This window comes from Sciurus vulgaris, assembly GCF_902686455.1.
Source record: "Sciurus vulgaris genome assembly, chromosome: X".
Lineage (NCBI taxonomy): Eukaryota > Metazoa > Chordata > Mammalia > Rodentia > Sciuridae > Sciurus > Sciurus vulgaris.
In genome coordinates, this window is record NC_136471.1 from 117,798,796 (window position 1) to 117,822,560 (window position 23,765).

Genomic DNA, 23,765 nt, shown 5'->3' on the forward strand with positions numbered 1-23,765 from the left:
CCCCTTCCAGAGTTAAAAACCGAGACGAAAGCAGAGGGAGACGCTATTAATAAGAGAGCAACAGCTCTGGGTGAAGACAAACAGTGCAAGGCGTTGGGCCACAAGAGAAAACCAAACGCCCAGAAGGCAGATGTTTGCTTGTGGCCGTCGCCCTGACACCTCTCAGGTCCCTCTGGCCTAGAGAGGATGACTGAGCACCGCTGAGGTCAGAACACTGTCCGGGCTGCAATATCTGCTTTGAAAACTGTCAGGTCGGTCTGAATGTGATCCTCAAAACTTCGCTTCCAGTGAGCGAGGTCCTTGGTCTGGTAGAATGGGCTCATGACGCTCAAGTGGCACCCAAAGGCCAGACATCCGAATGACCTAGAGCTTTGGACCAACCCTAAAGAGTTAAAGAAGGAACTAAAGGAAAAGAGTAGCAAACTTAGAAAGTTGTTAATCTAAAAAAAGAGAGTGAGAGAACGAAAAGAAAATTGACTCTGGTGCGTGCCCGCTGCTAACACACCTCCTCCAAACCGGCTGGCCCCTCTGAAATCCAGTCCCGGCTTTGCTTTGCGCCCACAGCCCGACGCAGCCCGGCCTCTAGCGAGAACCAATCAGAAAGCGCCTCCCAGCACGTGGAGGAGAGAGACTCCAGAGCTCCGCGCCCGCTGCTCACTACACTTGTTACCGCTTGTCCTGAGCGCGGAGAGGGCGAGCTCAGGCGCGAGCAGGGGTGGGAGCCGGCAGCCGGCAACCAACAGAGACCGAGGCACAAAGATCGCAATAATATCCGTTATAACCAGCCATCTAACCCCACCCCCAACACACACCCATCCATCCCACCCGCCGGGAGAGACAGCCAACAGTTCGCTCTCTGCGCCCAGGGAAAAAGCCCCAACCATGAGCAATCAGTACCAGGAGGAGGGCTGCTCCGAGAGGCCCGAGTGCAAAAGTAAATCTCCAACTTTGCTATCCTCCTACTGCATCGACAGCATCCTGGGCCGGAGAAGCCCATGCAAAATGCGGCTGCTGGGAGCCGCGCAGAGCTTGCCTGCCCCGCTGGCCAGCCGCGCTGACCAGGAAAAGGCCGTGCAAGGTAAGACTGCACCCACCAGGCACCTGCAAGGGGCACTGGGCACTGGATGTTTGATGTTCTGGGTCCAGGGGCCTGGGGGTTGTGAAGTTGTGAAAGGAAGAAAGGAGAGGGGACAACTCTGAGGCCTGGTACCTCAAAGAGCAAAGAACATCTCACTAGGGTCTCTCTCTCTCTCTCTCTCTCTCTCTCTCTCTCTCTCTCTCTGTTTCCAGTGAAAGCAGAAGCCCAGCTTTGCTTTGGGACCCGGTAGATTCTTGGTGTTAGTCGTTAGGTAGTTTAAATACCCTTTTTGTTGGCCTTGGGTGTACTGTGAAGAGGGCTGGTGTCGGAGAAACAGCAGATGCCCTCTTAGACCCTCATGGAAACAACTTGATGAAAACAAGAATCCCAAATGCTGGCGAATGGGGGTCTCCAGGCAGGGTGAGCCCTTGGCCTTTCCTCTATAGAAAATTTCTTTTTACACGGTGTTTTCCTTTAAAAAAAATTGTACATTACTTGTGATCTCTTAACCAAGCTTTCCAAACATTTCCCTGGGATTCCCCCAGTGCTCCTTATTGATTTGAAATGTATGAAATGTGTGGTTTCTGGGTGCTATTTTTTTCTCTGCTAAAGAGTTGAGCTGTTGAGATGTTTAAAAGGTTTTATTTTCTAAAATTAAAAATTCCAGAACAACGGTCGTTTTGCCCCGAACCTGTTACGCTCAAGTTTCGCCTTGAGCTGGATGCAGAGGTGTACCTGGGAAAGAACTGTTGGTTTCTCTTAAAATCTGAAAACCAGCGGTCCAGCCGCAACGCCACTTGGAACACAGGAGCTGACCGCGGAGAAGGGGCCGATTAAAATTAAACTGACTTTTTCCTTTTCTTTTTTTAGCCTGAAGTGGCACCTGTGCCAGCCACTTCCTCGAAGGGAAGGAGCGGCCTGTGCCTGTTGCACCCCCCTCTCTGTCCCCACTCCAGGCCTTTCCCAGCACATTTTCGCCAGGATTATTTTTCTTTGCCATTTTGTGCAAGAACCCCCGCCCCCTCTAGCTGTTAACTGTTGGGGCACGGCCTTAGCTCTGGGCCACAGGGTTTCTTCGCCCCGCAGGGGTCGCCCGCGGGGCAGTGCCCCTCTTGCCAGCCCGCGCCCCTTTGGTGGAGCAGCGGGCAGAGGTCGTGGGCAAAGTTTTCAGAGTGGTGACAATTTTTTTAAAAAAAGTTATTGAATGTGTCGGATGCTCCCCTGGTATGAAGGAAAAAAGAAGTGGGAGAGTAGGCGAGGAAAAAGAGAAAGGAATGAAAGAAGAAAGGATGGAGGAGAAGGGAAAGCACGCAAAAAGAGGAAGGAAGGAAAGGGAAGGGGAAGCGAAAGAGATAAGGAAAGGAAGAGATGGGAGAGAAAGAAAGAAGGAAGGCAAGGAAAGAAAAAATAAAAAGAAGGGAGAGAGGAAGCGAGAGAAGTAGATAAGAGAACGAAAGGGGAAATAAATGGCAGAGTGAACCAGGGAAAGGAAAGAAGGGAAGGAAGGAGAATAGGCAAAAAGAAGGAAACAAGAGAAAGAGAGTGAGAAAGAAGAAAGGTCAAGAAAAGTGGGAAAGGAGGCCCGTCGGAGCCTGGTGGCCCTGGAGCTCCGTGTGCCTGGGCCTAGGCACACAGGGAGTTGCAGAGGGCTGGCACCATGAGGCGGTTCTGGCGGGGACGCCCTGGCCCACTGGCTCGCTGACTGATCTCCCTTGCCCGCAGGCTCCCCCAAGGGCAACAGTGCCCCGTTCGAGGCTGAGCTGCACCTGCCGCCCAAGCTGCGGCGCCTCTACGGCCCTGGCGGGGGCCGCCTCCTCCAGGGCGCCGCGGCGGCGGCGGCAGCGGCGGCGGCGGCAGCAGCCGCGGCGGCCACGGCCACCGCGGGTCCCCGGGGGGAGGCCCCTCCACCGCCGCCGCCAACCGCACGGCCAGGGGAGCGGCCGGACGGCACTGGGGCCGCAGTGGCCGCGGCGGCGGCGGCGGCCGCCGCCTGGGACACACTCAAGATCAGCCAGGCGCCGCAGGTGAGCATCAGCCGCAGCAAGTCGTACCGCGAGAATGGGGCGCCCTTCGTGCCGCCGCCGCCCGCGCTGGACGAGTTGGGCGGCCCGGGGGGCGTTGCGCACCCTGACGAGCGTCTTGGCGCGGCCGGCGGACCCAGCAGTGCCCCGGCGGCGGGTGGCGGCACTGGCGCTGAGGACGATGAGGAGGAGCTGCTGGAAGATGAGGAGGATGAGGAGGAGGAAGAGGAGCTGCTGGAGGATGATGAGGAGGAGCTGCTGGAGGACGATGCCCGCGCGCTGCTCAAGGAGCCCAGGCGCTGCTCAGTGGCCGCCACCGGTGCCGTGGCCACGGCTGCTGCTGCCGCCGTGGCCACAGAGGGCGGGGAGCTGTCGCCCAAGGAAGAGCTGCTACTGCACCCAGAGGACGCTGAGGGCAAGGACGGCGAGGACAGCGTTTGCCTGTCTGCGGGCAGCGACTCGGAGGAGGGGCTGCTGAAACGCAAGCAGAGGCGCTACCGCACCACGTTCACCAGCTACCAGCTGGAGGAACTGGAGCGGGCCTTCCAGAAGACGCACTACCCGGACGTCTTCACCAGGTACAAGCGCAGGGTGGTCGCGGTGGCAGTGGTGGGAGGGCACGCGTGGAACTCAGAGAGGGTTGACCGGAGGGGAGGGGCCCAGACTCTGGGCAGTCACTTTGCTCTTGGACTTTGCTGAGGAGTGCCTTCCCAAACACCCACCTTGGCTCATTGAAAACTACCCACTCCCTCACCCCGAACTCCGGGCTTTAAGTTTAGGCTGGGATAGTTTCTTTTCTTCCCAAGGTAGTTTCAGTTTAATATTTTACAAGTTTCAGTTAGAGGAAAAGAGTGCCAGACTGAGCCACTTTGGGGAGGCTTGCGCGCGCACACACACTGCCTGGAGCATAGCGTACCTCGCCAGGTCCTGGGAGAGGCGAAGGGAGTACTATCCCCAGTCATCTGGCAGAGTAGAGCACGGGCTATTTTTGGCCACTGTACTGTGCACTCGCCACCCCTGCCTGGTGTCCCAGGAGTCTGGTGGGTATCAGTTACACTGTTTTCAGTAAGTCTGGAGCCCGTGCCTGCGGAGGAGGTCTTTAAAAAGATTCGAGTTCTGTCATTTGAGGACTCCTGAAATAACCGAAGGAAGTCGGAACTGGGCAGCGTCTGGTGTCTCTGCACCTGAGTGGCACCAACCAGAATCTTCCCCTCTGGTCTGTGTCCTCCCCCCCCCCCCCCCCCCCCCGCAACACACGCATTAACCCAGTGTGTGTTTACTGTAAACGGGTTTATTGAATAGACACTGATTAATGGAAGTCGGGCAAAGAGGCAAGCAGTTGGGGAAATTTTTCTTTGGACGAGTGTCCAAGCCGGCTTGTGGGGTGCTCATGCCCTACTTTCCACTCGCTGGAGTTTCGCTGGGAAAGATGTGCCGCTGGGATAACTGGGCCTCTGCGCCCCTATTTCAGCTGACCCGGGGTGCCCTCCAGTGGGGGCCTTTCTCTCCCATCCCAAGACAATGTCTCCGCTCAGCTGAGAAGGAGTCAGGGTTAGGGCAGAGAGAGAAAGGGACCCGTGTCTGCCTGGTGCGGGGCTTGTCAAGCAGGCAGCTCCTTCGCAGGAGACGTGTACAGCTTTTCAACGTGCATTTTAGAGGGGAAAGTTGCCTGTCCCTTTGAACTAGAGGACAAATTTCTGCTTAGAACCCAGAAGGCCTGAACCAACTCCAAAATGTGGTTGGTCTGGCAATTGACAAACTCTCTCCTAACCAGAAGCAAGAAAAAAAGAGAGGATTTAAAGAGGGCGTGGGCATTGAAGTTTGGTTATCCCTTGGGCTAAACTTGGTCCTTCCCGTTGTCACCTAGTCCCTTCCTTATCTTTAAAAAAGGAAATAAATTTTAAAATCAACGTGTGCTATCAAATAGCTTACTGGACCACCGGATTTTTGCATTTATCATACATGTGAATTTCAAAAGAAGAAATGAATTGGTGTCAATTGGTATCCAGGTCCGCCCTTTTTCAGCTGAAGGGGGGTGGCAAAGTACGTGAGGAGGAGCCGCTCCTCTCTGCCACCCCACCCCCACCTTTCCAGTCTAGGAGTCAGTCCTTTGGCTGTAGCCTGTAGCCAGCCAGAAGTGTAGATTTAGATTTGCTAGTGTTCACTGTAACAGACGGCAAAGGAAAGCGTTTAGTGTACCGATTTTCTCCTGGTGCTGAATTTTCAGGTGTGGACAGGAGGTCTACTGGCAGCGCAGAGCCAGGGCCCCAGGCTCGGGCAACCCCCGCTCTTTCATATTAGCGAGCGGAGAGCCAATTATTCTCGGCGCGCTCATATTTTCGGTAAACAGGTCGTAAGCCATTTTACAGCATCTTAATGGTTTCCTATTTGCCTTAATTGTCGCAGTAATAACTGCAATGACGGGGTAGGGTTTCAGTTAAATTGACTTCCCCTGAGATGGGCAGGGTTTGTAGTGGGCACTGGAGTCAGGAGGTACGCAGAATTTTGTTTAATCGAAAAATTACCCCACTGAACTCTTAACAAGCTTAACATATCTCCAGAGGGTAATAGGGACTGTGACCTAAGGGGGTGAGGGAGGGAAGAAGGCGGGGGAGAGAGAGATGGAGGGAAAGGCAGAGAACTGGCAAGAGGGGAGAGAGAAAAAGAGGAGAGGAGAGAGAAATTTTTAAAAGGAAAAAGAATGAAATCAAGAGGGCAGAAAAATATTTCTTTACGTGACTGTTGAGCCCTTCCTACGTTTAGTATTAGGACAAAACAGAGTACAAGAACTGTAATGAGTGTGTGTGGGTGTGTGTGTGCACACGAATGCACGTGTATGAGAGTGTTTTCTATCTAACTCTGGCCTAAGGGGGAGAGAGAATCCATGTGTCCAGGTTTGTAGAATTATAGACCCAAGAAGTCATCCCTGTCACACTTGAATGTTATATAATATTCTATATCTAGCAATATGTTGTGGTTTTATGCTTTCAATCAAATAGGCACTCCAGTGGTGAAGGGATGAAGATGCTCATGTACTTGGGGGTGGGAGCAGGCAGGCAGGGGACTGGAGGAGGGAAAGTGGCTGAGAGGGAGTTGCTGGGGCCTACAGTAAGTGACCTATCTGTGTGTTCCTTTCTTATAGGGAGGAACTGGCCATGAGACTGGACTTGACTGAGGCCCGAGTCCAGGTGAGCTGTACTCAGGGAAGAAGGGAGGGAAGAAAGCTAGGGGACAATGGAAGAGAGAGATGAGTTAATGAACTGGGGGGTGTTGAGATCACCTTCATAACAAGAGAAGCAGAATCAGAAAAGTAGATCCAAGCACTGACACACACAGAGATAATTAAAAATTAAGACTTGGGAGGTGGGAGGGGAACATTTAGAAGCCCGAGGAAGGAGTCCAGGTTCAGAACAGGGGTTTTAGAGTCATTGAGACTACAGTTTAGGAGTCCCCAGTCCCAAGGCTCCTATAGAAAACAATTCACGAACCCGACTTCTCCTGATTGAAATAATGGGATGGAGCATGGATTTGGTTGTTAGACAAATCCGCTCAGCTCCAAGCAGGTATTTGGCTGCGATTAAGTCTCCAATCGGGCTTCATAAAAGCCCACTTAGTGCTAGAACAAACAGGGCCATTTGAAGGCAAAATGCTGTTTGATTTCCCCTCCACCCCGCACAAGGAGCTGGCTAATGCTATTTGATTTCCCATTTTTTATAGCAATGAGCCCACATTGATCTAATAGGGAGTGAGTGCAATGCTATTAAAGGTGTTTGCAGCCCCATACCAGAGTGCATTTCCGAACCCAGGCCTCATAACCAAAGAGACTATCAACACCGGGCAGCCCCGATGGCCAACAGAAAACAGATGTCCCCGGGTTAGGAGCTGAGTGAATCACTTTACAGTCAAAATCAAGCGCTGATAAAGCACAATAAATTCCATATGGCTCATTTAATACACAACAGCTTCTTGCATTAGAGGGCTAATGATGAGGCCTGTCCCCTCCTTTCTGTTGACACATTTCTCCATTGTCAAACAGAGATGTGACAGCAACTCTGCATTTTCAGCTCAGGGGAACAAGTCGTGGGAAAGTTAAATAACTTTTAAAAAGAAAGAGAGCGCCCCCTCCCTTTCTCCTCTCCTCCCATTCACTGGAGAAGATGTAATTAAGTGAATATGAATTATTAGAGTCCTTTCGTTTACCTTTGGGGGTCCTCAGAGGTATTAATTCAATAATGAGGTATTGCAGGGGGACATCTTGATAATTGCAGTTGAGTTGGGAGAGACGATCTGTCTGTAAAGGTTTTCATGTTCTTTAAGGGCATTCTGCCTCCACTGCCCCATTCCACTCTTTTACTCCTTTCACTGTGATCATGGAGTGGCGGATATTCTCGTCTAGACAGATTTGGATGCACAAAAGCTGCCCACCCAGCCTGGTCCTATCTACAGTCTAACTTTTTCAAGCCTCTGAATCTCCACACTGAAGTGTTTCTGCAATTCACAAATAGATTATTTGAAGGCTGTGGAATGTAATGGATGGGCCCTTTTTCAGCAGAAATTGAAGTAATCAACCGATTTAAATTCTTGATTTTTCTTGCCCTGGGTGGCTGTCTAGAAGTCAAACCAGGCTTAGTTGCTAGACAACCCCCAGGGTAGATATTTGAAAGATGTGAATGTCTTTTTAAAATGTTAAACATATTCCTCTGGGATAGTTTACATTGTATTTTAATATAACTCTGTATAGCCCTGGAGTTCATTCTTAATTTTTACACTTGTGCGCAGTCATAAACTGAGCTCTAAAGATATTAATGCCTTCAGGGGAGAAGGAGCATATCTTCTCAGCTGTGGGTGTGATAAGCAGGTCACATAAAAATAATCTCATGCTCCTGGGGATTATTTTTAGATGATGGTAGCTGCCATGTTTCAGGTAAAGGTCTCTATTAAAACTGTTTCTTATTAACAATTAGGAAAATACCTAGGCTGAAAACCTCCCCCAAGCCTAGAGCTATCTATTTAAATAACTTATTTAAACCACATCCCCAAAGGGAAATAAAAGACTTGTTAGCTCTGAAGGTGGGAAAAGTCTACTTGCAATCTGCCCTCTGATTTCTATGTACTCAGGTAGTATTTGTCCATGCAGTCGGTCCTTTTTTGCACAAAACTGGGCCCTACAGAGAGCAGGCTGTGTACCCCCTATTTCATTTCAAGGAGAACCAGCCCCCAAAAATATATACCTGTTTGCTAATTATTGTGAATATTTATTTCCTCTCTTCCATCACTTCCCATACCCTAGAACCCAACACGGTGCACTTAGGTATTCAATAAATATTTCTGCAAAGAATAAAAAAGCCTTCTCCCTGCTTTCCATTTCAATACAGAGCATGGATTTTGCTAGCTCTTGAGTAAACCTGAAACAGGTGAAAATAGCTGATATGCAGCAAAACAGACTTGTCTGTCATCACTGGTGGCTGCCCAGTTTGAGTCACCTCTCACTTTACCTTACTCATTTGTCATAACAACCTTATGAAAAAGTTTTATCTTCCCCATTTTATTGTCCCCATTTTACAGATTAGAAAACTGAGGTTCACAGATATTTACGTGACCCACCTAAAGTCGTGCAGCAAGGAAGAGGCAGCCCAGACATTGAAACTTTGGTGCTCCCGTGTCTAAATACACTAAACCACTTTCCTTAAACTTAGTGGGCTAGTTGGAATATCCACTACAAACGGTTTGCTTGTCCTGTGTTTCCTGCTCTCTTTAAGTCTGGGTTCTTTTTCAATGCTAGTTTGGCCCCAGATGTGTCAGAAACCACCCCAGGGCAAAGAGAGGCGAGGTGGGCCTGGGCCACTGTAGAAGGGAGGGAGGGGGCCGCGGGGCGGGGAAGGGTAGGGTAAGTGCCAGGAGCTATGCCGACCCCAGGCTTTCTCCACCTTACAGGTCTGGTTCCAAAACCGTCGCGCTAAGTGGCGCAAGCGGGAGAAGGCTGGTGCGCAGACCCATCCCCCGGGGTTACCCTTCCCAGGGCCCCTCTCGGCCACCCACCCGCTCAGCCCCTACCTGGATGCCAGCCCCTTTCCCCCGCACCACCCTGCGCTTGACTCGGCCTGGACGGCTGCTGCCGCCGCTGCCGCCGCCGCCTTCCCGAGCCTACCTCCGCCTCCGGGCTCGGCCAGCCTGCCGCCCAGCGGGGCGCCGCTGGGCCTGAGCACTTTCCTGGGAGCCGCCGTGTTCCGGCACCCCGCCTTCATCAGCCCAGCATTTGGCAGGTAATGCACAGCCTCGGCAGGCTCTGTCTCTCTCATATACACAGAGGCTGGGGTCAGGGAGGTGGCAGGAGACTAACCGGGGCTACGCACATCTTTCTTTGGCCCAGCCTTAGAGATTTAAGCCAAAGAAAATACTCTCTAATTTTGTCTTGGAAATTTGGGTCTTGAAGGAAATGACTCCGGACTGAGCAGGAAAAGAGACAGTTGGCAGTAACAAGTGATAACCGAGAGTGTTCAATAAAAGCTGTAAAGGTACCATACCAATGCAGCCAACACCCTTGACCATTGGTGGTACAAGTGCCCTCAGTTGTAGACTGCAGAGCAGGACAGGAATAACTTTTCAAGTTTTGCAAAAGTCTTTCCATATGCCCAAAGCCTGGCAGCCCGAGGAACTTATTCCTGGTCCCCACGAGAGTCCTGGAGCTAGGAGACCCTCTGGGTGCACAGAATTATTTCTTCTTCCCCAAACCCTATCTTCCTTGTCACTCAAGTGGCCTGCTGCCAATGATAGTCCCATATAAGCAACCTCTAACCCCCACAGAGGCACAAGACAACGAAATAAAAGAAACAGTTCACAGTATATTATAACTCCCTTTCTTTAAATGAACATCGAGTGATGAAATTAAAAAATCTGTATAATCACACAGACAAAGAAACAAAGGAGGGATGTATTAAGTTGGAAAATGCAGTGAAAATAAAACTGAATGCAGCTTCAATGATCTCTCTTAGGGAGAACAAAGACATAATAGATTCATCCAACTGCGCAGCCACTTAACAAAAATCATCATAGAGAAATTTTTTAAAAGACTAAGTAAAATTAGTTTCTTGTAATAAACTGATAAACAGCAAACCCACTGAAGTATAGTTAGTGACTCAGTTTACCTAATGGAACCAGCACATGTTACACCCCTCCTCCGGGTCACACATTGTCATTTCTTTTTGGAAACAAAAATTTTAAAGTTTTGGGTCTCCTCTGCACTTTTCCCCTTTGACAAGAAATGACTTCTAAAACCAGGCGATCCTCGACACCAGTACTGGGCTTCAGGGAGGCCGGAAGAGGGTGGTGATGAGGCTGGCAGGAAGAGTGCAGAGTGGGCTTGGGAGGAGGAGCTGGCACTGGGTGAGCCCAGGGGGGGCTCATTTCTAATTGTGGAAATCCTGGATTGGCCCTGCGGGGGCCTGGAGCCAGAGCTCTGGAGGAGAAGACTGGAAAAGTCTGGAGGGCCCTGAGAGGCGGTGGGGGTGGGGTCCTGAAGAGGCTTGGGTCTCAACTGCAGGGCGGCAGTACAGTGTGTAAAGTGTAGAAGCACCGCAGAGCATTCCGGGCGCCACCCAGAGGCGGTGGCACTAGCGCTGGCGCAGATCCCAGGCTTGTGCTACGCCCTGGGGTCTCGGGCCCGGGGCTCTCTGGGGCAAGAGGCAGCAGAGGCACAGGCAAAGCGGCGGGAGAGTGTCGCCTTGCCTGGGCGCGGGGCCGCGGGTGGGTTACAGCCGCCTGTCCAGTGAAAATCAACAGGCGGGCGCCCTTCACCCTAACCCCGCGGGTATTGGCCAGGCTCCCGCCGCTTAGTCCCACTCTGGAGGGCGGCCGGTCAGCACTGGTCCACAGAAAGATCAGCAAACAAGGCCAGCTTTTCTGGGGTATTCATCTTGGGCTGAGAAGGGGCTGGGTGGGGGAGAGATATCAAAATCTCCAGCGTAGATCTTGGTCAGTTTCTCTCCTCTCTCTTTCTTTCTTTCTTTTCTTTCTTTCTTTCTTTCTTTCTTTCTTTCTTTCTTTCTTTCTTTCTTTCTTTCTTTCTTTCTTTCTTTCTTTCTTTCTTTCTTTCTTTCTTTCTTTCTTTCTTTCTTTCTTTCTTTCTTTCTTTCCTCTTTTTCCTTCCTTCCTCTTCCATCCTCCCTCCCTCTTCTATCCTCCCTCCCTCCCCCACTCTCTCGTCTTTTCTCTCCCATGATCTCCTGGCAAGTAGTTTAATTGGAACACCTGGCCTTGGAATGCACCCCTTTTCTTAAGGGAAAGCACAGATCCGCGAAGTTGGGTCATGGGGTTTTGGTCGCAGGGCCCCTCTCTGGTCCTGGTTCTGGCCCTTCCGGAAATATCTGGTCCCTTACTCTTTCTTTTCCCTGTCGGTTTTCTGTTCTGGCAAAGGCCTCCCAGCGTGCTACAACCTCCACCCGTGACACCTGCCTACTCCTCAGCTCGCGGCCCACCTAGGGCCTGAGTTGTGGCACCCCTGAGGCCGTGCCCCTCTGAGCCTTCGGCGCCCCTCTGCTCTGCTGGTGAGAGGCGGCGGAAAACGCCTTTCCAGGCGCTGCACTCAGCTCCCGAGGCCGTGACCGCGCTGTTTGCTTTCCCTGCAGGCTCTTTTCCACCATGGCCCCCCTGACCAGCGCGTCAACTGCGGCCGCGCTCCTGAGACAGCCCACACCGGCCGTGGAGGGCGCGGTGGCGTCGGGCGCGCTGGCCGACCCGGCCACTGCAGCTGCAGACAGACGCGCCTCTAGCATAGCGGCGCTGAGGCTCAAGGCCAAGGAGCACGCCGCGCAGCTCACGCAGCTCAACATCCTGCCGGGCACCAGCACGGGCAAGGAGGTGTGCTAAAGGCTGCCCTCCACTCTCGCGCCCCCAGGCGCGCCCCGAAAGGTCACCTCACTCAGCACCACTCAAGACCAAATGGAAACAGAGGACCAGCACACTCCCGAGACGGCACTGAGAGAGCGCAGCCGCTTTCGCAGCAGCCTGGACGCGGGCAAGGCAGCCCTTGGCGCTTACAGATGTGGCACCTCCTCGGCTGGCTGTCCAACCGCCCCTGCCCCTGCCCCTGCCACTGCCAACCTCGCTCCAACTCAAACATCCACTCTCTCCCATTCTTTACTGAAAATATCGGGGAGGTTTTCTCCTCAAGACGCCTGGGATTGAAGTTAAAATGTTAAAAAGCTCAACCTCTTTTTCCTGACACCCCACTTAGCTTTTTTTTTTTTTTTTTTTTTTTTTTTTTTTTTTTTTTTTTTTTTAATAGCATTTTGGCGCTCTAAGTTGATCTCCCTAGCGCAGCCCCGGCGTGAAGTCAGGGCCAGGGAAGCGAATGCGAGTCTGTAAGATAGTTAACAGTGCACTTAAGGAAAGGGGCGTCTTGTTCTTGTTCTCTTCTTTATCATACACCAACCAAGGTTTTTATATCAAACCAAAGGGAAATACTCTGCTAGAATATGGACTGTTGAAGTCACCAAACTGTGATTATTGATTCTGTACATACCATTGTTATTAAAAAAAAAAGAACAGAGCTTTGTATATTTGAAATGTTATAACGCAATTGCACTCAGCGTGGTATGGTAAAAGTTTGTCCTCCTGTAGATTCTTACTGTGTTGTAGATACGGTAGGGTTCCTAGACAAATATTTATGTACTCAAGCCCTTTATTTAACTTATTAACTGTAGAGGCTTCTGAAACCTTCAAGATAAAGGCAATGGTACAGTACTTTTGTGTAATGTGTAATTGTTATCACTTTTCCTTGCTATCTAGTGGAGAAGTGTCACGCTCAAAATAAAAAAAAAATATATGTTTAACAAAAGGAAATGTGAATGCTGTATGTAGGCGATGAGGGGACTGCAGAAGGGCCCCTAATAGGGGCCAGGGGTGGGCTCTGGCGCCCTGGCACCTCCTGGATTTATCTGCACATGCATTTTCCTGGCAGAGGCCCCTGGTTTGAATTCAGCCCTCCAAGGGATCGGGTTTCCTACAAAGGTTAAGGACGCTGCCGCTGTGCTTTCCACGCGCATCTTAACTTCCCTGGTCGTGTCACGGCTGGAACTGGGGGGGCCTTAGGCCACGGAGATGGGGTGGGTTTGAGGGTAAGTGGGTGTATAGTAGGCGTTGTTGACGGTGGAGTCAGAAATTTGAAGCGAGGGAGAGTCTTGGATAGGAAGGCTAAGGAAGCTGTTCGTGGAAAGTGCCACGTAGCAAGGAAGTGCGCAGTCCGAGAGAGATGACAGGTAATGGCGAAAGCGAGAAGCCACAGCGCTGGCTTCCGAGGGAGCGGGCTCCGCGGTACACTCTGGGAGGAGGGAGGGAGGAGAGAGAGAGAGAGAGTGAGAGGAGAGAGAGAGAGAGAGGAGAGAGAGAGAGAGGAGAGAGGAGAGAGAGTGAGGAGAGAGAGAGAGAGAGGATAGCATGCGAACGCAAGAACGGTGATGGAAAGGCAGCGAGGGGTATCCAAGTGGCAGATCTTAACTCGACAAATGTCATTACATCACTTATCCAGGCATTGGGAAATGTATACATTTTTAAAAATCTAAACAACTCTGGTTTCGTCAGGAGACCCAAACAGATTCGCGATTCTTAACCCGCTGGCGCACCCTTCCCCGCGGCGGGAACCATAGCTTCCCCCTCCCTCGGGCCTTGCCTGCGCCCCTTCGGGTGACCGCTCGGTGGAAGCCCGCCCGCGGGGGCTGGGTCTCGCCAATGCTCCCAGGGTGATGGGAAAGGGAAGAGAAGCTTAATTAGTTTCAATTTGCAGTAATTAGCGCGCCGGACCTTTGGGGAGAGGGGCAGGCGGGTGGAGGGGGGGGTGCTGCCGCGGCGTGACTACCGCGGTTCCCGGAGGAGCTGGGCAGCCTCCCCGTCACGCCGCGGAGCAGTCGGTCACCGCAGGGGGCGCGGGTGCGTCTCCTAGCCCGGGCGGTCGGGATCCTCGCGCGCCCAGGAAGAGGCGGGCAGGGTCCCCTGGCGGCCTGGAGCGCGAGTGTACAAGCCCAGGGAAAGGTACAGGGTCGGGCGGAGGTCAATGACCCTTTGGGGAGGTGGCCAGCCAGCCCGGCATCTCTGGTGCTCTGGCCCGCGTAGAGTCGGTAAGGCCAACTGGTCCAGATGTCTGGGAGGTTCTGTTCTGGGAGCGCGTGGGCCTGGCTCGCCCGCCTGAAACTGCTTCTGGGAGTTTGGATGTCTGGTGGACCCCAGTGTTGATGGCCTAGCTGGGGACTCGCCAGGGCGGCGCTCACAGGCAAGTGGACGGCCTGGGGCATGGGAAGGGACCTCCACCCATCATTCCCACCGCACACTCCTTTTCCAGGTTTAGTAAGGCCGGGTGGGAACTTCCTAGGGCATTCCTCCAGGCCTGAGAGTTTCAAACCTTCAGATTCCACAGACTCCCCCATAGGGTAAGCTGCTTTCCTAGGGTGGGCAGGCCACTGGAGAGTTTGGGGAGGGGACAGGGGAGTGCAAGAGAAGCCTGAGGGAAGGGGCTATTTATTTATTTATATATTGGTGGTCAATATCAATTTTCCGTCGATTTTGGCTTTTTGTTTAGTAAGGCTTCTTTTTTCCCTTCCAGGCTGCCAGTTGGATGGTAGACGAGAAACAGTACCATTCTTCCTGTTAATGAACCCTTTTTTAAGTCATTTTTTCTCATTTGACCCTTCCTTGGAGCAGAAGCAAATTGCGTGAAATTACCTCCAAGGATTACATTTATTACTGGCCAATGAGAACCCCTCGCCTTGTTTTACAAACTCTTAATCCTATGTCATTCTGATGCCGCAAACAAGCTGGGTCCCGGGCCTCCTATTCTTTCAACTTTCCCCAGCTGGAGGGACCTCATTCTGCACTTAATATTCCCCATAAATATCACACGCTAAAGACCCCCTGACTTCCAGCAAGTCCACATTAAACATGTGACATGTCACGCATGACAAACTCTGAGTATCTTTTCAAAGCAGCATTAAAAGCAAAGAAACCAATTTTCTTCTCCTTCCAAACCTCCCCAAGTGCTGAATGATGGGGATTGGAAAGAGCCACTGGAGCGTACTTAGGGGGATTTTATGAGATTTTCCAGAATGATTTAATCTTATTGTGAGCATTATTAATGAATGGCAACCCAATTTGGCCCCAATATCTGGGAACTCAGTCACAATGCTGGGAGCGGCTGACCCCCCCAACCTTAAGCAAACCTCTTCCACCATGGAGGAGAACATGTGGAGCCCTGGGGTGTTCAGGAGAGTCTGGTTCATGGCATGACTGTCTCCTATCATGTCCAGGGCAGAATGGCCCAACACCTGCTTTCCCATTGCCACCCCCACAGAATCTTGGGGCAAAGGGTGATTGGAAGCCCTGTTGGGACCTCTGTGGGAAGGTTGAGGGGAAAGGGTAAGTTAATTTGCTACATTTTCAGACAGGTTAGCCAGATCTGGAGGAGGCCTGAAAGGCAGAAGGGAGTATTTGGCATATTAGCAAAAGTGTTCTTCAATCACCAACTACCCATGGCCTGGGCTATAGGTAGTGGTGAGGGCAGACATCTTAGGTGTGTGGTGATGGAGTTAGCAAGACAGTGAATTAGGAAGAGTGATCGTGGAAGAGAAATTCAGTCTTAACCTAAAGTTACTGGTATTGGCCCCCAGTCAATTTCCCTTTCTTTCTTGTTATTTCCCTTTCTTTCTTGTTATTCCCCCTCCCGATTGGGGCAGACATTCATTACTGTTGCATTTGATTTATAATACCAAGAGTCAAAGCACCTGTAGTTCTCTGTTTAGTATGGTTTTGAGTGTGGAGATCTTACTAGAATGGAAAAAAAAAAAAGGGGGGGGGGGCCGATGTTAGAGGAGAGGAAATTATACATGGGTTAGCCCAACTTGCTTTTAGAGGGAAAAAATGTATGTGAGCATGTGTGTATGTGTACACACAAAAGTGAGTGTGTCTGAATGAAGGGGGTCTTAAATGTAGCCTAAAATGGTATTTTGGAACACAGAGTTCCCCAGAGCAACTGCATATTTAACTGACAGTGGCAGCCTGGCTAGGGGGTGGGGAGAAGAAAACCCACTACCTGATGGGGAGGGGGAGCAAAAAAAGCATTTTTCAAAGGAAAAAGTCGTGTTGTCCCTGGACGTTATTAACAGTCCAGTTTGAAGTATACATTTTTTTCCATTAAAGAAAAGGGAGCGATTACCAGTTATACATTAAGAAATGTCATTCAGTCATTTTTATTCATTCTCCGGAAATCTTCGTAAAAGCCTGAATCATACTTCTACAAGCAGCAATTTTGTTAATCCAGGGGGTTATTACTCTGGGCCCTTATTAGGTTCTACACCACTGCCAAGCAATCCTATAACCCTCTCAAAAGAAGTTTACCTCCCTGTTATAAAACCAGTAGTGGTATTTATACTGTGCAATAATTAGTGTATTACTTGAATCCACTAACACGTTCATTTTATCTCTGCACAAAACCTCTAGTCTGCTTATAGAAAGCTTGTGCCTCCTTTGGTGCTGTTAAAGTGGTGAAAGAGTGAATTGAAGGCTGGTTGCACTTTCTCCTTTTGCCTCGCCTTAATTCCCATCTCTTTTTGCTCTCATCCAATTAGCACAGTGTATTAAGCGGTTTATCATCTCATAGTCAGCTATTGAGAGAAACAAGGCGAGCACTTTGCAATAGAACCTGCGCTCCTTTGACACCCTCAGGTACTTACATATTCCACTGCGCTATGAATAATAGAGGAAGAATGGAGCGCTAATTCCCTCATCAAAGAATGCCTTGTCTGCTGCTTTGCTCAACAACACCATTCTGATCAAAAGAAAAGCAATAAAGCTTAGCATAACAAAACGAAACCTACTTATTAGCTTAGTGGTTAAATTAATGCAGAGCCGCTGCTATTCAAAACCAAGGTTTGAAAACAGCCTCCAACAACCTGATAATGCTGCCTTCGGGATGAAGGAATTTTAATCTGAAATTTGAGGCTGGCTCAGATGAGTTAATCTATTAAACTGCTATAAGGAAGCTCTACCACAAACCATTCAATTAAGAAATATTTAGGTGAGGAGAGAGAGGGGGAGAGAGAGAGAGAGAGAGAGAGGGAGAGAGAGAAGAAAGCAGAAAGGAGAGGAGAGGAGAGGAGAAAAGAGGAGAGGAGGAGAGAGGAGAGGAGAAAGAGAGGGACAGGCGGCTTTAAATTTGGAATGGCAGCATCAAATAGCATGGAATTGAGGGTCTGAGGCTTGATGTTTTTCATAAAACCCTGACAAAGATAGGGAAACCTGCTTTTGGAGTTTCCTTGTTTTTGCTTCTTCTGCCAAACTCTCTTTAAATTATGTTTCAAAAAGTGTCTCAAGGTGTGTGTGTATGTTTGTTGGCCTTAAGAAGTGGCAAGGGTTGGAGAAAGGGGTGGTGGTGAGGTACAGTGAATTCATTCCCTTTCAACATTTGAACTCCAATCTACAAACTTCGATTAGCCCCCACATCCTGGGCAAGTCATGAAATTAACTCCATCCATTTTTCAGGCAAATTAAAATCTTACAGTATTTTCAACTTCTGGCCTCCTCCATCCACCTTCATATGAAGGAGAGTCCAGGGTTAGCAAACTGTGCCCAAGACAAGCTTGTGTGCAAGGATCTGCTGTAGGTTAGATCCTAGTTCCTAAATTAAGTTAGATAGAAAAGGTGTCCTTTTCAGGCGCATGGGTTCTAAGCACAGCAGGGTCCTTTTAGAGTACCATTTCCCAACTGGCTCAGATAAATTTTAGCCCAGAGGTTGAATGGGGCCCACATAGCATTTCAAATTTTGTTCTAAAATATCAATTGTGAAGGTTTAGGAATCAAGAAACTTTATGGAATATTCAGGTTCCTGGTTTCTCTTAAAAACTGCACCACGTGGCCTCCTCTCTGGGCCCTGCCCCTCTCTGCATTACTGCTGCCCCCTTTAGACAGTCCTGGCCCCCGTGTAGTGTGAATCTAGCTTGCTCTATTCATTCTCTTTTAGCATTTAAGACCTGTGCCAGAAAGCCCCATGGAGACAGATGGGTAGGCGGCTCTCTCCCCTTAAAAGAAGTGGGCGGTATTTCTGCACCAATTCTACCCAGTGTGCTATCAACCAAGGCAAATCAAGGAGTAGCAACCTTTCTCAGAGAAAAGCGAGTATGTGATATTCCAATCTTCCAACAGAGATCCACTGGAATTCTTCAAGTTGCAGTTTCAACTTTCCATACAATTCTGGAATCCTGAGGTAACTCTTTTTGGGGACTGCACTTAGAAATGTTTGATTTTTTATAGATCTTCTATAGAAGTGGTCCCTGCCCTCATAGTGATTACAATCTAGAGGCAGAGACAAGAAATAAACCAGAGACATTATTTGAGTCTTTTGGCATTTCAGGATAACCAAGTTCAGGATAATTCTAATTAACATAATCCCAGGACCCAGAAATTAAGGAAAATATGCCTTCTCTTCAGAAAGTGGGGGAGTGGCTCTCTCAGTTTCCTCCAACTTGTAACTGGCTGCAGAGCTTTTAGTACCAATTAGTTAATCAACAGGACCCTAAACCCAAAGTATTTCTACTTTGAACTTGACTGTAAGAGTAAGAGAGGAGATAGGTCAGATCTTGAGGGGAGAAGGGAGGGAGTGAAAAGAGAAGGCAAAGCCAGAATGAATGGTGGCTTCCTCTCCACTACTTAACAAATATTCCTTCCCCAGGGGGACCTTTATGTGGGGTGCCTTTCTCCCAGGAGCATGAGCTTTGTTCTTCAAGAGACACCACCGAGCTCTTGGTTTAGCTCCCTTTGGTTGTCCAAGTCCACATAGTCATATTATAAACCATGTTATGTCTCTCTGTGTCTCTTGGGTGCTGGGGATCAAACCAGGGCCTTTTGTATGCTAAGCACTGCTCTCCCCAGCCCCCAAACTTTGCCTCCTTTTTTTTGGGTGCTGGGGATGGAACCCAGAGCTTCCCACATGTTAGGCAAGCACTCTACCACTGAATTATACCCCCAGAGCTCCCATCTCATCTCTTAAAGGACCCAAAGGCCACTGAAATTCTCCTGAATGCCCAAACTCAGACCATTCAAAAGCCTTGCCGTTTGCAATTATTTCTGAGCTGGGTTCTAATCTTGGTGGCAGTGAAAAAAAGTAGGTTGAGGTTTGGGAAGAGGGTAGCCTTCAAACAGTACTCCTTGTTGTCCCTCTAGTCAACTGTTTGTGCCCAATAAGAATTCACTGCAAATGCTTTCCCTTTAGAAAAACTTTATTCTTAAGTATAAAGCACAACATACTTTTCCTTTATAAAAACACATAGGTAAACATTTTTTAAAACACAGCATAGTTATACAAGGGGAAATGTATTTTGTTAGTATAATCTTACCAATAATGTAAGAAAAGATTGACATATTGAAATACTTTTTGCTGCAGCAAAGCAGGCACCATTCTGAAGAAACGAGGAAAATAGCAAGTATCAGGGTCAATTAACCATTCTCCCATTTTTCCAAATGCAACACACTGATCCTCCTCCGAAACTCTACACTTTATTTTTGCAGTGCTAAAGACAGAACCCAGGGCCTCATGCATGTTAGGCGAGTGCACTCTACCAATGGACTACATCCCCAGCCCTTTGATGTCCTATATTGTTCTTTCCTGTTTTATAAACTTTTAAGTGAACTTTCTATTTAAGGGGGTGGGAGTTGAATGTAAAACACCTGTTGAGAGAGAGAGAGAAAGTGTGTGTGTGTGTGTGTGTGTGTGTGTATTGGACTCTGGAGCAATTCAATAACAAGCTCATTCTGTTTTTATTTTTGAGTGCAAGGGTTCTATATCTCCACTACCTATCTGAAAGACAAGACTAAAAAAGACAGCCACTCCTGTAGCAAGTGGCTGAGGAATCATCTGAATTTAGACCTGGTTTAATTGGCATGTGAAAAGGGAAAATGTTACTGCTCCTGCTGGGCTGCAGAAACCTCTTTTGGGGAACACCTCTGCTAGAGCCCTGGGGCAAAGTCCAGGGTCACTTACATTTCAGCCACTTTCAATTAAAGTAGCAATTTCCCTCTCCCAGAAACCCAGCCCCCAATATGCTAAGTCTTTAGGGACATGGGGAAGAGCTCAGTGGTATATCATAATATGAAGACTGGATCTTCTCTGATGCATGATAGATGAATTATTTTTGCAATCCCCCCTTCTAGTCCACATCCACATGAACATGAGATGCTGTCCCTAAGGGAAAAGCAAAATACTGGAGAAATGGTTAGGGCCAGAGTAGAGGTGCTCAGGAAGCTGGATTCTGCAACTAGCCCTCCTGATTCATTCGTGGATTCTCTTAGGACCTCACAGCACAATCAGCAAAGAGTTTGCTGAGGTTCACTTCAGAGTAGCCACTCCAGGACAAGAATTGCTCGGCTGTGTTCTTGAGTTTTCTGTAGTCCTGAAGAACTTTAGGTGTAAAAAACTGCTTCTTCAATTTTTCTAAAGTGAAATAAAAACAAAAGGATTAGAAGTCTTTTCATCCATGTATGTGTAATATGCCAAAATACGTTCTACTGTCATGTATAACCAAAAAGAACAAATACAAATTTTTTTGAAAAGTTTCTTTTTCACAGATCAGTTGATACTTCTCGGGCACTAGAAAAAGAGGTGCAGATTGTGTCTGCAGCACTGCGTTTCTGAGGTCCTCACAGTGTTATCTTCAGTGAACCCCTGGAGCCAGTTCAATGCCAGGGTGCCCAAGATTCCTCTGTTAAAGCTTGTTCTTCCTTTCCCCTACTGGCCAATCACTTTTCAGCACAAAGCTGACTCAGTACCTGGGCTGTGGCCACCCTTTACTGATGCAAATTGCAGGTGTACGTGCAACAGACAAGGTGAACTTCACTTTCACAGGCATGTAATTGCATGTGATGTCTGAATGTGGCCAGAAGTACCTGGTCTCAAAGGAAGGAAGCTATGATCCCTTGTGCCTCCCAGCCCATGTTCCCCAGATCAGGTGGGCCTACTCAGTTTCTCCCGCTCCCTCCTGTACTCATCCCTTTGCTAAAGGGGACTACCTGGAGAGTATTATCTGTTGCCAAGATTTCTTTTTTCCTACAACGTGTGAACTCACTGTATGTAGTTCCCTAGCCTCTGGCCTCTGGATCCTGCTCCTCCCACCCATTCATCCCTGGCCTTCCTGTTCTGAGAAAGATGCTACCAGCTAGACACAAGATTCCTCCTTTCCCTCGCCAGAGACTGCTACTTCTGTATTTTGTTCTTTGAAAAGGGCAGGAGGGCTGCTATACTCAGGTCTGATCTTTTTGGGGAGCCAGCCCTAGCCAGGATGATTAATATGATCCAGTCTTTGTTCAAAGCTGCTCAGGAACTCCATGAAACATTCTGAGAAGTTGACTTTTTTTTTTAAATCCCCATTTTATGGCCTAGGAAACCGGGAGGTTAAGTCACTTGCCCAAGGTCACACAACAGGCAATCGGATGTACAACCCCAGAGAGCCAGAATCCCCAGTTCATATTTGGAGTTGAGGTTCACTTCTGTCCCCTGCCCTCAATCCAATGCTCCTGAATAGAGAAAGGCAGTCCCCAGAAATCAGCTGTTCTGGAAGTGAGGGCTCCAGACATTGTTTGTGCCAAGGTGCCTGGAGATGGGGGTGGGGGAGATGGCCCAGCACCTTGGAATAGGAAAGGATTGGGAAGAAAACATGGAAGGGACAGGATGTCAATCACAGAAAGCAAAAACCCACTGAAACAACAGAGCAACAATGAAGTCCACAAAACCCCAGAAAACGAAAACTCAGTCTCAAAATTTTTGTTCCTGAGCTACACATTCACATTTGTTCTCTACAACCTTTTCTAAATTACATCAATGCCTTTCCCAAAAACACCAACAAAAAGTTTTATACAGGATTTAAATGCCCAAAGGGGGTGGAAAAAGAGATGGAGGAGAGCTGAGAGAGAGGGGCGCGTCATTAAGGGACTATAGAAAGACAATTTGAAAGTTCTAATTATCAGAGTCTGAGAATACACAACAAAGGCCCCAAGGCTGCCTCCCGGCAGGCCAGAGCTGCAGGCTGGCAACCCCGTGCATGTGAATGACACAAATGCATCTGATGACTGGGGAGAGCACATTTAAAGAGCTGCGGTAATAAGGAGCAGGGGAGGAAGAGAGAGGACACAGCTCCTGATGTGTTTACCTCCTCTGCTGATGGGATATTGACTTTTCCCACCAGGTTGGTTAGAAAGGGGACTATTTACGCTGCCACACAGCAGAGTTAGAATGACAACCAGCGTCACTCAGTGCTCTTCTTCGTAAAAGACAACTGTGACCGCAAGCATATCCCATCGCCGGTCAATACAGCCCAGGCACCATTCCACGCTGGTAAGAGATGCAGATAAAAGCTGCCACTTGCTTCCCCAATGAGAATGTAATCAATAACATATGGAAGGTCTTCTAGGAAACAGAACTGGACGAGCTGTCACAGGCCACATCGGGGGCAGGGGCTGGGAGGGCGAGAAGTCATCCCTTCTCGTGGTTTTCCTCTTCCCTCTTTAGGCACCTGGGCCACCCATGTTAGGCATCACATGAAACTGTTACCCTGTTTCCATCAACACTACACCCACCACTTTAGGACTCAAGAGAAAAATACAGATATTAAATGGTGAAAGCCAGTTAACATGGCCAGTAAAACTCTGACTCCCTCCCCTGCTCTGATTTTTGGAGGCAGCTTCCGGGTGTCATCCCCATAGGAGCTGCAGGTCAGCACCCGAGGACAACACTGATAAAAGATTCCAACAGGCCATGAGGCAAGAGACAGGGAAGATCTGCAGCGAATCCACTTAGGACCACAGAGATACCACTGGCTATGGCTGTTGCTGCCTCAGCCACCAGCACTGAAAATCCAAACTTCTTTGAGACAGACGAGGAAATGCTCTTCCCACACACAAACACACCAGCAAAATATACTCTAGTGACTTCAACTATCACGTGGAAATCACTCATCTTAATACACCATCGAAGCTCATCTCCTTTTCTTATTTTTTCCTGTGAATAACCTTTGCTTATTTACTCTGGTCCTTTCTACATGCTCAGCTCCCTTATGTTTATATAGTAATTATCAAAAATATTCTGTCCCTAAACCCCATGAAAACAATGACAAAAGGTAGTCTAGATAGTAATTATTCACAAAATATTTTATCAGACAACAAAATGAACAGCTGATTTCAAAGTTAGTTTCACTGATGAGAATCCAAAACCTCAAAATCATGCAAGTTACAATATTTTTCTACAGAATGAACTACACAATCACCTGCACGTTGACTTATTTAAAAGTCGTCTGATCAAATAAAATGCTATTTTAAAAAATGGAGTATTTTCTCAGCTAAGGAAACTATCTCTATGTCACATGTTTTAGTTTCATGTCAGTAAACCAAAGATTCTTTTTCAGCTTTACTCTTTATAAAACCTGTTTGGGACTTAAAGAAACACACTGAACTAGAACCACGAGGCAACGACATTTTAACATCGCCTACTGGTTATTTTATTTTAATTAAGGCAGGCTTAGGCACACAGGCAGCAGCCGTCTCTGTTCTGAATGTCTGTTTCATTTATTTCCGTGCAAAGGTATCAAACAACAGTCAGTTATAATTGATTCTGTCAGGTGTTATACAGTCAGTCATAATTG

The 23,765-nt window shown here is 48.7% G+C and overlaps 2 protein-coding genes and 1 long non-coding RNA gene across 3 annotated transcripts in view; 2 read left to right on the forward strand and 1 right to left on the reverse strand.

The window, feature by feature from the left end:
- The first annotated feature begins 703 nt into the window (after positions 1–703).
- ARX (aristaless related homeobox) lies at positions 704–12,897 on the forward strand. The gene is made up of 5 exons (XM_079123854.1): positions 704–1,078; positions 2,801–3,677; positions 6,242–6,287; positions 9,034–9,362; positions 11,724–12,897. The coding sequence occupies exons 1-5, from the start codon at positions 883–885 to the stop codon at positions 11,962–11,964; spliced, it is 1,689 nt and encodes a 562-aa protein (XP_078979980.1). The 5' UTR covers positions 704–882; the 3' UTR covers positions 11,965–12,897.
- Positions 12,898–20,280: 7,383 nt separating this feature from the next.
- POLA1 (DNA polymerase alpha 1, catalytic subunit) overlaps positions 20,281–23,765 on the reverse strand; it is a 288,381-nt gene continuing 284,896 nt past the window's right edge. Inside the window, exon 37 of the mRNA XM_079122812.1 lies at positions 20,281–20,566. Coding sequence (XP_078978938.1) covers positions 20,421–20,566 — 146 coding nt within the window. The 3' untranslated portion in view covers positions 20,281–20,420. The remainder of the gene's footprint in view (positions 20,567–23,765) is intronic.
- The window catches only part of LOC306650738, a 34,033-nt gene continuing 30,853 nt past the window's right edge, over positions 20,586–23,765 (forward strand). Inside the window, exon 1 of the long non-coding RNA XR_013760998.1 lies at positions 20,586–22,462. This is a non-coding gene — a long non-coding RNA (uncharacterized lncRNA). The remainder of the gene's footprint in view (positions 22,463–23,765) is intronic.

Bases quoted from the DNA above. Each gene is read 5' to 3' on its own strand.
- ARX (XM_079123854.1), top strand. From the start codon at position 883: ATGAGCAATCAGTACCAGGAGGAGGGCTGCTCCGAGAGGCCCGAGTGC. The intron at 1,079-2,800 runs GTAAGACTGCAC...CCTTGCCCGCAG, and splicing joins CCAGGAAAAGGCCGTGCAAG to GCTCCCCCAAGGGCAACAGT. The intron at 3,678-6,241 runs GTACAAGCGCAG...CCTTTCTTATAG, and splicing joins TACCCGGACGTCTTCACCAG to GGAGGAACTGGCCATGAGAC.